We start from the raw sequence: 14,545 nt of genomic DNA, 5'->3' as shown, positions 1-14,545 counted from the left end.
TACAGCCATCGCAGTGGGCCATATTGGCCTTCCATGCATTTTCCCCAATTTCGCTAGGGTATCCTTCAGAAAATTTGACAAAAAATTTAAAAAATATTTGGTTTCTAGATTTTGATGCAGATTGATGGAGAACCGATCCAGAAACCATTTAAGGTATCCCGCTTAGGAATCGGAATAAAATTGGCCAAGATAGAGCCATCGCTGTGGCCCATATTGGCCTTCCATGCATTTTTCCCAATTCTGGTAGGGGATCCTTCAGAAAATTTGACAAAAAATTTAAAAAATATTTTGTTTCTAGATTTTAATGCAGATTTATGGAGAATCGATCCAGAAATCATTTAAGGTATTCCGGTCAAGAATCGGAATAAAATTGGCCAAGATACAGCCATCGCAGTGGGCCATATTGGCCTTCCATGCATTTTCCCCAATTTCGCTAGGGTATCCTTCAGAAAATTTGACAAAAAATTTAAAAAATATTTGGTTTCTAGATTTTGATGCAGATTGATGGAGAACCGATCCAGAAACCATTTAAGGTATCCCGCTTAGGAATCGGAATAAAATTGGCCAAGATAGACCCATCGCTGTGGCCCATATTGGCCTTCCATGCATTTTCCCCAATTCTGGTAGGGGATCCTTCAGAAAATTTGACAAAAAATTTAAAAAATATTTTGTTTATAGATTTTAATGCAGATTTATGGAGAATCGATCCAGAAATCATTTAAGGTATTCCGGTCAAGAATCGGAATAAAATTGGCCAAGATACAGCCATCGCAGTGGGCCATATTGGCCTTCCATGCATTTTCCCCAATTTCGCTAGGGTATCCTTCAGAAAATTTGACAAAAAATTTAAAAAATATTTGGTTTCTAGATTTTGATGCAGATTGATGGAGAATTGATCCAGAAATCATTTAAGGTATTCCGCTCAAGAATCGGAATAAAATTGGCCAAGATAGAGCCATCGGTGTGGCCCATATTGGCCTTCCATGCATTTTCCCCAATTCTGGTAGGGGATCCTTCAGAAAATTTGACAAAAAATTTAAAAAATATTTTGTTTCTAGATTTTAATGCAGATTGATGGAGAATCGATCCAGAAATCATTTAAGGTATTCCGGTCAAGAATCGGAATAAAATTGGCCAAGATACAGCCATCGCAGTGGCCCATATTGGCCTTCCATGCATTTTCCCCAATTCTGGTAGGGGATCCTTCAGAAAATTTGACAAAAAATTTAAAAAATATTTTGTTTCTAGATTTTAATGCAGATTGATGGAGAATCGATCCAGAAATCATTTAAGGTATTCCGGTCAAGAATCGGAATAAAATTGGCCAAGATACAGCCATCGCAGTGGGCCATATTGGCCTTCCATGCATTTTCCCCAATTTCGCTAGGGTATCCTTCAGAAAATTTGACAAAAAATTTAAAAAATATTTGGTTTCTAGATTTTGATGCAGATTGATGGAGAATCGATCCAGAAATCATTTAAGGTATTCCGGTCAAGAATCGGAATAAAATTGGCCAAGATACAGCCATCGCAGTGGCCCATATTGGCCTTCCATGCATTTTGCCCAATTCTGGTAGGGGATCCTTCAGAAAATTTGACAAAAAATTTAAAAAATATTTTGTTTCTAGATTTTAATGCAGATTTATGGAGAATTGATCCAGAAATCATTTAAGGTATTCCGGTCAAGAATCGGAATAAAATTGGCCAAGATACAGCCATCGCAGTGGGCCATATTGGCCTTCCATGCATTTTCCCCAATTTCGCTAGGGTATCCTTCAGAAAATTTGACAAAAAATTTAAAAAATATTTGGTTTCTAGATTTTGATGCAGATTGATGGAGAACCGATCCAGAAACCATTTAAGGTATCCCGCTTAGGAATCGGAATAAAATTGGCCAAGATAGAGCCATCGCTGTGGCCCATATTGGCCTTCCATGCATTTTTCCCAATTCTGGTAGGGGATCCTTCAGAAAATTTGACAAAAAATTTAAAAAATATTTTGTTTCTAGATTTTAATGCAGATTTATGGAGAATCGATCCAGAAATCATTTAAGGTATTCCGGTCAAGAATCGGAATAAAATTGGCCAAGATACAGCCATCGCAGTGGGCCATATTGGCCTTCCATGCATTTTCCCCAATTTCGCTAGGGTATCCTTCAGAAAATTTGACAAAAAATTTAAAAAATATTTGGTTTCTAGATTTTGATGCAGATTGATGGAGAATTGATCCAGAAATCATTTAAGGTACTCCGCTCAAGAATCGGAATAAAATTGGCCAAGATACAGCCATCGCAGTGGGCCATATTGGCCTTCCATGCATTTTCCCCAATTTCGCTAGGGTATCCTTCAGAAAATTTGACAAAAAATTTAAAAAATATTTGGTTTCTAGATTTTGATGCAGATTGATGGAGAACCGATCCAGAAACCATTTAAGGTATCCCGCTTAGGAATCGGAATAAAATTGGCCAAGATAGAGCCATCGCTGTGGCCCATATTGGCCTTCCATGCATTTTCCCCAATTCTGGTAGGGGATCCTTCAGAAAATTTGACAAAAAATTTAAAAAATATTTTGTTTCTAGATTTTAATGCAGATTTATGGAGAATCGATCCAGAAATCATTTAAGGTATTCCGGTCAAGAATCGGAATAAAATTGGCCAAGATACAGCCATCGCAGTGGGCCATATTGGCCTTCCATGCATTTTCCCCAATTTCGCTAGGGTATCCTTCAGAAAATTTGACAAAAAATTTAAAAAATATTTGGTTTCTAGATTTTGATGCAGATTGATGGAGAATTGATCCAGAAATCATTTAAGGTATTCCGCTCAAGAATCGGAATAAAATTGGCCAAGATACAGCCATCGCAGTGGCCCATATTGGCCTTCCATGCATTTTGCCCAATTCTGGTAGGGGATCCTTCAGAAAATTTGACAAAAAATTTAAAAAATATTTTGTTTCTAGATTTTAATGCAGATTGATGGAGAATCGATCCAGAAATCATTTAAGGTATTCCGCTCAAGAATCGGAATAAAATTGGCCAAGATAGAGCCATCGCATTTAAGGTACTCCGCTCAAGAATCGGAATAAAATTGGCCAAGATAGAGCCATCCCTGTGGCCCATATTGGCCTTCCATGCATTTTCCCCAATTTCGCTAGGGTATCCTTCAGAAAATTTGACAAAAAATTTAAAAAATATTTGGTTTCTAGATTTTGATGCAGATTGATGGAGAACCGATCCAGAAACCATTTAAGGTATCCCGCTTAGGAATCGGAATAAAATTGGCCAAGATAGAGCCATCGCTGTGGCCCATATTGGCCTTCCATGCATTTTCCCCAATTCTGGTAGGGGATCCTTCAGAAAATTTGACAAAAAATTTAAAAAATATTTTGTTTATAGATTTTAATGCAGATTTATGGAGAATCGATCCAGAAATCATTTAAGGTATTCCGGTCAAGAATCGGAATAAAATTGGCCAAGATACAGCCATCGCAGTGGGCCATATTGGCCTTCCATGCATTTTCCCCAATTTCGCTAGGGTATCCTTCAGAAAATTTGACAAAAAATTTAAAAAATATTTGGTTTCTAGATTTTGATGCAGATTGATGGAGAATTGATCCAGAAATCATTTAAGGTATTCCGCTCAAGAATCGGAATAAAATTGGCCAAGATAGAGCCATCGGTGTGGCCCATATTGGCCTTCCATGCATTTTCCCCAATTCTGGTAGGGGATCCTTCAGAAAATTTGACAAAAAATTTAAAAAATATTTTGTTTCTAGATTTTAATGCAGATTGATGGAGAATCGATCCAGAAATCATTTAAGGTATTCCGGTCAAGAATCGGAATAAAATTGGCCAAGATACAGCCATCGCAGTGGCCCATATTGGCCTTCCATGCATTTTGCCCAATTCTGGTAGGGGATCCTTCAGAAAATTTGACAAAAAATTTAAAAAATATTTTGTTTCTAGATTTTAATGCAGATTGATGGAGAATCGATCCAGAAATCATTTAAGGTATTCCGCTCAAGAATCGGAATAAAATTGGCCAAGATAGAGCCATCGCATTTAAGGTACTCCGCTCAAGAATCGGAATAAAATTGGCCAAGATAGAGCCATCCCTGTGGCCCATATTGGCCTTCCATGCATTTTCCCCAATTCTGGTAGGGGATCCTTCAGAAAATTTGACAAAAAATTTAAAAAATATTTTGTTTCTAGATTTTAATGCAGATTTATGGAGAATCGATCCAGAAATCATTTAAGGTATTCCGGTCAAGAATCGGAATAAAATTGGCCAAGATACAGCCATCGCAGTGGGCCATATTGGCCTTCCATGCATTTTCCCCAATTTCGCTAGGGTATCCTTCAGAAAATTTGACAAAAAATTTAAAAAATATTTGGTTTCTAGATTTTGATGCAGATTGATGGAGAATCGATCCAGAAATCATTTAAGGTATTCCGGTCAAGAATCGGAATAAAATTGGCCAAGATACAGCCATCGCAGTGGGCCATATTGGCCTTCCATGCATTTTCCCCAATTTCGCTAGGGTATCCTTCAGAAAATTTGACAAAAAATTTAAAAAATATTTGGTTTCTAGATTTTGATGCAGATTGATGGAGAACCGATCCAGAAACCATTTAAGGTATCCCGCTTAGGAATCGGAATAAAATTGGCCAAGATAGAGCCATCGCTGTGGCCCATATTGGCCTTCCATGCATTTTCCCCAATTCTGGTAGGGGATCCTTCAGAAAATTTGACAAAAAATTTAAAAAATATTTTGTTTATAGATTTTAATGCAGATTTATGGAGAATCGATCCAGAAATCATTTAAGGTATTCCGGTCAAGAATCGGAATAAAATTGGCCAAGATACAGCCATCGCAGTGGGCCATATTGGCCTTCCATGCATTTTCCCCAATTTCGCTAGGGTATCCTTCAGAAAATTTGACAAAAAATTTAAAAAATATTTGGTTTCTAGATTTTGATGCAGATTGATGGAGAACCGATCCAGAAACCATTTAAGGTATCCCGCTTAGGAATCGGAATAAAATTGGCCAAGATAGAGCCATCGCTGTGGCCCATATTGGCCTTCCATGCATTTTCCCCAATTTCGCTAGGGTATCCTTCAGAAAATTTGACAAAAAATTTAAAAAATATTTTGTTTCTAGATTTTAATGCAGATTTATGGAGAATCGATCCAGAAATCATTTAAGGTATTCCGGTCAAGAATCGGAATAAAATTGGCCAAGATACAGCCATCGCAGTGGCCCATATTGGCCTTCCATGCATTTTGCCCAATTCTGGTAGGGGATCCTTCAGAAAATTTGACAAAAAATTTAAAAAATATTTTGTTTCTAGATTTTAATGCAGATTGATGGAGAATCGATCCAGAAATCATTTAAGGTATTCCGCTCAAGAATCGGAATAAAATTGGCCAAGATAGAGCCATCGCATTTAAGGTACTCCGCTCAAGAATCGGAATAAAATTGGCCAAGATAGAGCCATCCCTGTGGCCCATATTGGCCTTCCATGCATTTTCCCCAATTCTGGTAGGGGATCCTTCAGAAAATTTGACAAAAAATTTAAAAAATATTTTGTTTCTAGATTTTAATGCAGATTTATGGAGAATCGATCCAGAAATCATTTAAGGTATTCCGGTCAAGAATCGGAATAAAATTGGCCAAGATACAGCCATCGCAGTGGGCCATATTGGCCTTCCATGCATTTTCCCCAATTTCGCTAGGGTATCCTTCAGAAAATTTGACAAAAAATTTAAAAAATATTTGGTTTCTAGATTTTGATGCAGATTGATGGAGAATCGATCCAGAAATCATTTAAGGTATTCCGGTCAAGAATCGGAATAAAATTGGCCAAGATACAGCCATCGCAGTGGGCCATATTGGCCTTCCATGCATTTTCCCCAATTTCGCTAGGGTATCCTTCAGAAAATTTGACAAAAAATTTAAAAAATATTTGGTTTCTAGATTTTGATGCAGATTGATGGAGAACCGATCCAGAAACCATTTAAGGTATCCCGCTTAGGAATCGGAATAAAATTGGCCAAGATAGAGCCATCGCTGTGGCCCATATTGGCCTTCCATGCATTTTCCCCAATTCTGGTAGGGGATCCTTCAGAAAATTTGACAAAAAATTTAAAAAATATTTTGTTTATAGATTTTAATGCAGATTTATGGAGAATCGATCCAGAAATCATTTAAGGTATTCCGGTCAAGAATCGGAATAAAATTGGCCAAGATACAGCCATCGCAGTGGGCCATATTGGCCTTCCATGCATTTTCCCCAATTTCGCTAGGGTATCCTTCAGAAAATTTGACAAAAAATTTAAAAAATATTTGGTTTCTAGATTTTGATGCAGATTGATGGAGAACCGATCCAGAAACCATTTAAGGTATCCCGCTTAGGAATCGGAATAAAATTGGCCAAGATAGAGCCATCGCTGTGGCCCATATTGGCCTTCCATGCATTTTCCCCAATTCTGGTAGGGGATCCTTCAGAAAATTTGACAAAAAATTTAAAAAATATTTTGTTTCTAGATTTTAATGCAGATTTATGGAGAATCGATCCAGAAATCATTTAAGGTATTCCGGTCAAGAATCGGAATAAAATTGGCCAAGATACAGCCATCGCAGTGGGCCATATTGGCCTTCCATGCATTTTCCCCAATTTCGCTAGGGTATCCTTCAGAAAATTTGACAAAAAATTTAAAAAATATTTGGTTTCTAGATTTTGATGCAGATTGATGGAGAATTGATCCAGAAATCATTTAAGGTATTCCGCTCAAGAATCGGAATAAAATTGGCCAAGATAGAGCCATCGGTGTGGCCCATATTGGCCTTCCATGCATTTTCCCCAATTCTGGTAGGGGATCCTTCAGAAAATTTGACAAAAAATTTAAAAAATATTTTGTTTCTAGATTTTAATGCAGATTGATGGAGAATCGATCCAGAAATCATTTAAGGTATTCCGGTCAAGAATCGGAATAAAATTGGCCAAGATACAGCCATCGCAGTGGCCCATATTGGCCTTCCATGCATTTTGCCCAATTCTGGTAGGGGATCCTTCAGAAAATTTGACAAAAAATTTAAAAAATATTTTGTTTCTAGATTTTAATGCAGATTGATGGAGAATCGATCCAGAAATCATTTAAGGTATTCCGCTCAAGAATCGGAATAAAATTGGCCAAGATAGAGCCATCGCATTTAAGGTACTCCGCTCAAGAATCGGAATAAAATTGGCCAAGATAGAGCCATCCCTGTGGCCCATATTGGCCTTCCATGCATTTTCCCCAATTCTGTTTAAAAAGGACCAATTTTAAAAGGTTTTTCACACAAGATTTGTAGAGCATAACTTTTTATTATGGGTTAAATATTAATTTTATTACAGTGTTTAGTATAGATCACAGAAACTAAAAACTAGTCATTGACTTCAGATGCCTAAAACAAAATTTCCTCCTGGACGAATCTATGCTAAGTGAATTGCACTGGAATTATAATAGTTTGGATGTGGCACTAAGTTGAGCCTGACGCCCCATCCTAGAGCTAGGCTTCCGGAGATGCGGCATTCCGCTTGAGGGTCAGAACCTCGTTCAATGTGGGACTGAGGGCGAGGGCGGGATTCGCCACCGCTATGATGTTGTCCCCGGCAGCAGAGATAACCTGAACACCCCGGAGAACTGAGCCTGAAGTCGAGCCACTTAGATCCATTGAGGACTCCCTTGGCGTGGGGGATGTGTCCATGTGGCGGGAAACTGGCGATCGCTCACTTTCCACTCCATTGCAGGGCGTCTGGGGATGAAGAGTGGGATACAAAGTGGATCTTAATTTGGGAAATTTAATGGGGAACGGAATGGCCACGTAGAGCTCCAACACATACTCACTGGCATGGTCGGCGAACTGGAGTTGCTAAAGGAGAATCGCGAATCGTTATCCTCGTAGTCGGCAGTTTTGCCAAGACTGTTACAGAAATTTTAAATATTAATTGTTAGTCATATATAAAACATTCAAATACTCACGAAAACTTGGCGATCTCGGTCAAGTCAAAAGGCGGCTTGGCAAACTTTTGGTACATGGCGAATAAATTGTAGCGCGAGTCCTCGACAGCTTCCTTTTATGAGGATTGGATTTGTCAACAAGATCAAGGATTAAAGTCTCTGTCATTGTTTCTCTCTTAGATGCTAACATGAAGCTAAGCGTGGCAAGGAGGCGAAGAAATGGAACAGAAATGGTTTTGGGGGCCAAGGAAGAAGACACATGGATCGTTGGTTGGAATTTTCGTAGGATTTATTTATTGACTCAACAGCAAGGAAGGTACAACAATGTATTGCAAGAAGACTACCGACTAAATAACTTGAATTAAGACTTTTGTTAATAAGTTGGCTTAGTAGAAGTGTTAGTTCGAGTATACAAACAGTAATAGATTATCAACAATATTTAAAATCAACCAGTTATCAAAAAGTTCATTACATACTAATAATACCAGGTCAGTAAAGATTTAAAGATTTGTAACTTTAGTAAACAGTTTTTTTTAGGAAAGATAAATATTATTTTTAAAAGTTATTAGAAGGGTTTTTTAGATTATTTTAATGTTTTTCGGAGAAGTTTCTCCCCTAAACAAAGACTAGTTCTACAATCGAGATACGTTTTTGGTTAAAAAATAAGTCTAATTTGGAAGGAGCTTAAATTTTTCAAAATCTACTACAGAATGGAAAGTGAAAACATTTCCCAAATACGTGAGATGATCCCTTCACTGCATGGGTGAGATATTCTGAAAAGAACTTCTCCTCGGTTTTGGGTTAGTAACTGTGTTTGGCAATCTGGTAAGCTGTAAAGCAAATTTTGTGGGTTATCATGGAGTCTCCGGATAAGGAGGACTCCGAAGCGAAGCTGAAGCACTGCACCGGCGACGGATTGAACCTACGGCTCTACGGAATCTAGCTTCCTTACCCGATTCAAGTCGAGGGGCATCTGAGCGGCCTCCGTGGAGGAGAGTCGCTGCCTCTTGGGCGGCATGGAGGCATCGCTTGACTCGCAGTCCGTGTCGCTGGGAGGAATGCTGCTCGATCCGCGTCCTCCACCCCCTCCGGCTGCCTGGCAACTGCCCGGCAACTGAGCCAGAAGGCCTCCATACCGGGCAATGCTGGCGGAATGGCCGAATCCAGCATCCTTGACAATCTGACGGGCCAGCGGGAAGAGCTCATCCCGGCGGGTCAGCAGCCAGATGGTGTGCGGATTCCGGCAGAGCTGAGCGGCCGCCTCATTGACGCAAACCTCGTGTAGAGTAAGGGGCTTCTCGGGCCGCCGCTTGCAATCGAATCGGCCGTAGATGGCCGAGTACTTACGGATCTCGTCCATGCGCCGGGGATCATTTTCCCCCATGGCGATCACCTGCTCCAGTTCCCGAGTAGTTCGCTTTCTAGTGGTCTGGGCACGTGGCTCCCTATGCGGCAGTTGGCGGGCTATTTTGTCGGCGCACTGCGTGATCCGCTGGATCTGCATCTCCGTCAGCACAGGAGTTAGCTGGGGCGAACTGGAGGACACCTGGTGAGCGGTACTAACGGGCGGCAGGCTACTGTTTGCGGGGGGATGGGGACTGCTGGTGAGCGGGGTGGAGGGCAGGACCAGGGGCACTGGCACGGGCACAGCTGAGGGACAACTGATCTGGGTGATCATGGCTGCGGGGGCAGAAGCGGGAAGTGAGGCAGGAGCCAGAACAGGAGCCGGCGTTACCGATGCATGCTGAAAGGAGGAACCTGCGGGATTAAAGGAGGGAAACTTTTGACGGGGCAGGGCAGGAGTGGCGTCTGGATTGAAGACCAACGCTGGCTTGGGCGGGGTTTCGCAAAGACCTGAAATTTTTAAACAATGAGATTAAGGGGGGTTTCTATTATTTCCAAATATTCTTAGACTTACCGAGATGCGGAAGCAGAGGTCCGTGAAACAGGCCCGGATTGTTGGCCCATTCGTGAAGAGCCTTCTGCAGACGGCGGACGTGGAGCGGCTTGGAGGCCATGCCAACCAGTGCCATGATCTCAAGGAACTCCTCCTCGCCGGCGTCGTACAACTGCTGCACGTCGTCGCCCCCCATCTCCAGGAGTGTGTCGTAGTAGGCCAGAAGACTGGCCCTCTGGAGCACTCGGTACAGCTGCACCTCTGCCTCGTTGCTCGGTCGCGATGTGGTGATCACTGTGAAAGATAAAAAAAAAAACCAGAACAGGCTTAAAAAATTGTTTCGGGTAAAAAAAAAATGATATTTATTAAGTCCTAGCCTGCAACGTTCTCACAATGTTGGCAGCCTATAAGAAAAAAATTTTAATTAAATTCGCTTTTTTTTACAAAAAAAAAAAAACCCGACGGACGTCTGGACCCTAACCCTTTTTCGGGCAAGGCCAGCTCAGTAAAAAGTGAGGTAACATACAAAAAAAAAACTCGAAAAGCACACAAAAAGGATGAGGTAAGAGGAACCAGCTCATCTGCATAAGCAGCGGTGCGAGCGAGACGGGGAGAACGCTCAGTTCAACCCTTTTTAGGGACGAAGGATCCTGTACCGGATCCTGACGACCAAACGATTTTAAGTCGGCGAAACTCGTTAGAAATGCGTCACGCATGCGCTGGAAGACAACAGCAAGGCCAGGATTCAAGCCTGTCAGGATCATTTTAATTTTGTCTCATTTATTTTTTTTTTGGTTTTATCACTTTCGATTTTAACCCAAAAAGAGTAAAAAACGAGAAGGGGTTAAATAGAGACCGAAGTAGGGGTTAAAATTATGTGATGCGCCTTAAATTCATAGGAACTTTGCTGCAGCATCCAGCGATTTATTGCTCATACTAATGAATCCCCCCGGTTACTGTTATGGCAGCGCACAGCTTTAAATGGACGACAACGATGACGACGACGACGATGACGAGGATGATGATTATGTCAAATCGTAAATAATTATGTGAGAATATTTCAGGCGGCGACAACTCCAATGGCTCCTCCGAACCCGGCTTTAATTAATAGAAAAACGAGCTACTTGGCTGCAGCAAAAATTATAACAAACTCTGGGCAGAAAAAGCCGCGTACATCGATGGCCTGGCCATCTACTCGGCGTTGAACCGGGTTTTTTTTTTTGTGGCAAGTTCCAGTTCCAACCGCATCCACCAACGACGGACGACACCAAGGATTCTCACTTTGCGTCATTAACCCACGCTCTGCGCCACGGGGTTGTTACAATTTATGGCTTGGAACCAAGAATTATATGCATTCTTGGCCACTTTAATTGGATATATCATAAATAGTTTTGTTAAACTGAAATATCTGTTGACAAGTCAGTTGGCCAGACGTGAAGTGATATGATTTTAAGGTTTTTAATTGAAACCTAAGAATATCCATATTATTTCTGATCAAAACCCCAGCATCACCAAAGGGTTAAGCCAATGGCCACACTTCTGGTCTAGGCCCCAATCACTACACCTCTCATTCCCACTCGGGCACCCGGGTATTTAACGCAGACCTGCGTAAGTCGGGAGTCAGCCGGAGTGAGATGGGCATACATTTGCAGCAATAAATAAATGAGACGTGATTTCAATACACAAATAATGCCATCCCAGGCATCCAAAAGTGGGAGGGGAAGGGGGAGCTCTAAAGCAATCTCGAGTGGGGACACTGGTGTGGTTGTCCTGCTCCACCAGTGGCTATTCTTCTTTCGCTTCTTCAGCTGCTGCTGCGAATTGTTGCTGATTTTTTATTTATTTAATTTGCGGGTTTGCTGCTTTTTTTTTATTTTTTTTTTGTGCTCTTCCCCAAGCTTTTGCTTCTTGGGATGCGTTCTTCTTATTTCTGCTACTGTTGTTGTTGTTGTTGTTGTCATTTGCTAAATATGCTGTTTTTATGCGAACGGCAAATGGTAAAGATGGACAAAAAATTAACTGCAGTAACTTTTTAGTTGGCACTTGGCAGCAATAATGACATTCGACGCCACATACCAAGCAGCTGCCCAGCCAGGAGCAGAAAGGAAGCCAGGATAGCCAGACCTCCAGATATCCAGACAGAAAATGCGTGTGAGTATAGTACACGGCGACAAAATTTGATAACATTATTAAAATAAATCTACTATTATTTATAGAAAACTAATGGTATGAAAGTCTTCATCTCTATAAAGAAGTATTGCCATTACCTTGGTCCACAACTAAATAATATCTGTATTTTTTTTGCAGTGTATTTCCGCATGTGTGAGAGTACAAGTGTGCCGGTGTGGAGCGGACCAGTCAATCGGACGATCGCTTCGATTATGGGCAAAAAGTAGACGCCGGACCGCAGACTTTGACTTGGGTCTGACTGGAGTTGGAACCTGGGACCTAAGACCGACCCGGGAAGATCGGTAGCCCTCCTCCGCTGGCTCTCGTTTTGGCTCGGCCATTGGCAATGGACAAGTAACCGAAACTATTTCTCATATACAACGATAAATTAAAAGCCAACTTTTTCAACGACCAAATTCTTGTCGATCAAAATTCCATTGGTGGCAATAACTTGGCCCGTACGTGCCAATGGCCGATGGCCCCATCGGAAAGGACCGGGCCATAACCATAACCTGCACAGCAAAAGAATATTGCCGACTCTTTAAACACAACTTATTATACAAATCTTATGTTAGAAAATAGAAATCTATTAACGTTTGGATTATCCCTTATTTTCCAAAAAAAAGTTAAATAATCAAAAGGGTTGCCAGGAACTTTAATTACTTTTAATAATTCTCCCCTGGCCGGCGACATTTTTTCTCGTCCTTCCAACAAGGACTCGTCTCGTTGGTGGATTCACCCCTTAAGACTGAGATTTTTTCAGACTGCGGTGCTACCCTCACCTTTTGGGGTGAGTTTTTTCCGTTTCGTTCTCGCCGTTCTTGCTTGTCACCCCTAGGACATGGCCTATCATCACGAGGTCGATCTAACGGTTGCCTAGCCCGGGCATCTTACCTGGATCCTTGAGCCGATCTCATTGGATGCCGTCTGCCATTGCTACCTGGCGGAATCTTGAGTCTTGAGCGTTTATGCAAAACAAGACACCCCGAGCAATCGGCACCGAGGAAGTGCAAACCGGAATGGGAACCGCTAGGATTTGGGAATAAAATTGCCTATGAAAGGTGGCTTTTTTTCTGCCATTGTTAGGAAGTCCGTTAGGACCAGGAACCAGCTTCTTAAATTCGCAGAGCTTCCGTTACATAATCACAGAAGGACATCAGGAACAATAAGCTCCAGAAAAGAGCGCGAAAAATGCAGCATGTGGATGGAGATTATTTTTTTTGGGTTATAAAGAAACTTGATTTAGAATTTGATATGGTCCAGGGGAAAATCTATTTGAATGTTAACTGAATTCTAGTTTTTCAGAGGTATCATACTATATCATAAATAGAACTATATCTATATCACATCATAAATAGAATAGAAAGAAAATGTGCTAAGCAGAAGTATCTTTTTTGAGTTTCTCGGAGCTTTTTCGTTATTTCTTCTAAATAGGAAAACAATTCTTACTTTTTCCTGATTTAGGTATGGTAGTTCTTGAATTAGTCTTAAAAATATTTTAGGAACAATACACTAGGATTCTGATTTAGTACATAATCAGGACCTAAGGTCTTCAAACAATTTTAAAAATGTTATCCTTATAAAGCGAGCTAGAAGCAATCTTTAAAGCTATTAAGGGTCAAGATGGCTATCATGAATTTTTAAGATGAACGATTTCCTATGATATATTCCAGGGAATTCTTCTCCAATATCAAAGAAGAAACCAAGAAAAATATTTTAAAAAAATATATAATTTGACTACTTACTTGTGCCATTTGCATTCCTTCCAAAGATCTTGCCCTGCGGACTCAGAATGGGACTGGAGGAGGCCGAGGGAGCTCCTGATAGCGATCGTTGACCCTCAGATAAGCCACTGGCCAACGAAAGATTATACAGATCCTCCTGCTTGGCCACCTCCAGATTCGTGGTCAGGAGCTGCGATTGTGTGACGGGGGCAGGAGGTGTGGCAGCGGCGGATGCAGATGCGGTGGCGGATACTGTGCCAGATGCTGGGCAGCTGGAGGCAGGTTGACTTTTACTGCTGGTGCTGGCCGCTGGCGAAGGACTCGAGACAGACACTCGGGATGCGGTGGTTGTGGTTGGTGTTGTGGGGGAGTTTGCGGCCTCCATTTTTGTGGGTTGTTTATGAACTATGTCCTTGCCAAAAGGGCGAGTTAATTTCACGAGACTTGGACGATGGGCGAACAAGAACCAGGCACAAACACAAAGGACTAACACGAAATGCATGCAAGCTAGGATCAAGGAGTTTGGTGTTAGGGATCTACAACAAGGATGCACTACAAGACTACACTAATTCCCTATGAAGAGCTTCTTTATCGGGAAGAATCACGAAGTATCGGGGAGAGTCGCGCTAGTTTTGAACGATCTCTGCATCCGCTCAGCTCGAGGCCAGATGAACTTCTGGTTTCAGATCCCAGACTGGACAGCTCAGGAACCCTTTCCGCATAGCCGAAGCCAGTCGAAGCCCAGCCGAGCG

The 14,545-nt window shown here is 41.3% G+C and overlaps 1 protein-coding gene across 3 annotated transcripts; it reads right to left on the bottom strand.

Annotated features, from left to right (window-relative positions):
* Positions 1 to 7,434: 7,434 nt before the first annotated feature.
* nab (NGFI-A-binding protein homolog) lies at positions 7,435 to 14,476 on the bottom strand. 3 transcript variants are annotated; one of them, XM_017246058.3, is made up of 6 exons: positions 13,815 to 14,476; positions 9,922 to 10,194; positions 8,956 to 9,857; positions 8,025 to 8,116; positions 7,890 to 7,965; positions 7,435 to 7,797 (listed from the first exon to the last, which is right to left on the bottom strand). In XM_017246058.3, exons 1-6 carry the CDS (start codon positions 14,293 to 14,295, stop codon positions 7,552 to 7,554), a joined length of 2,070 nt encoding a protein of 689 aa, XP_017101547.2. In that variant the 5' UTR covers positions 14,296 to 14,476; the 3' UTR covers positions 7,435 to 7,551. The 3 variants fall into 3 exon arrangements, with proteins under 3 accessions (XP_017101547.2, XP_070136028.1, XP_070136029.1); XM_070279927.1 differs by having other exon boundaries at positions 7,615 to 7,828; positions 7,886 to 7,965; XM_070279928.1 differs by having other exon boundaries at positions 7,684 to 7,828.
* Positions 14,477 to 14,545: the final 69 nt, after the last annotated feature.

The sequence above is a fragment of the Drosophila bipectinata genome, chromosome 3L (assembly GCF_030179905.1).
Source record: "Drosophila bipectinata strain 14024-0381.07 chromosome 3L, DbipHiC1v2, whole genome shotgun sequence".
Taxonomy (NCBI): Eukaryota; Metazoa; Arthropoda; class Insecta; order Diptera; family Drosophilidae; genus Drosophila; species Drosophila bipectinata.
The sequence above is the reverse complement of the archived record's forward strand: the minus strand, read 5'-3'. Positions and strand labels throughout refer to the sequence as shown.

Bases quoted from the DNA above. Each gene is read 5' to 3' on its own strand.
- nab (XM_017246058.3), bottom strand. From the start codon at position 14,295: ATGCATTTCGTGTTAGTCCTTTGTGTTTGTGCCTGGTTCTTGTTCGCC. The intron at 10,195-13,814 runs GTAAGTAGTCAA...TATCTTTCACAG, and splicing joins AAGGAATGCAAATGGCACAA to TGATCACCACATCGCGACCG. The intron at 7,966-8,024 runs GTGAGTATTTGA...TTTCTGTAACAG, and splicing joins ACCGAGATCGCCAAGTTTTC to TCTTGGCAAAACTGCCGACT.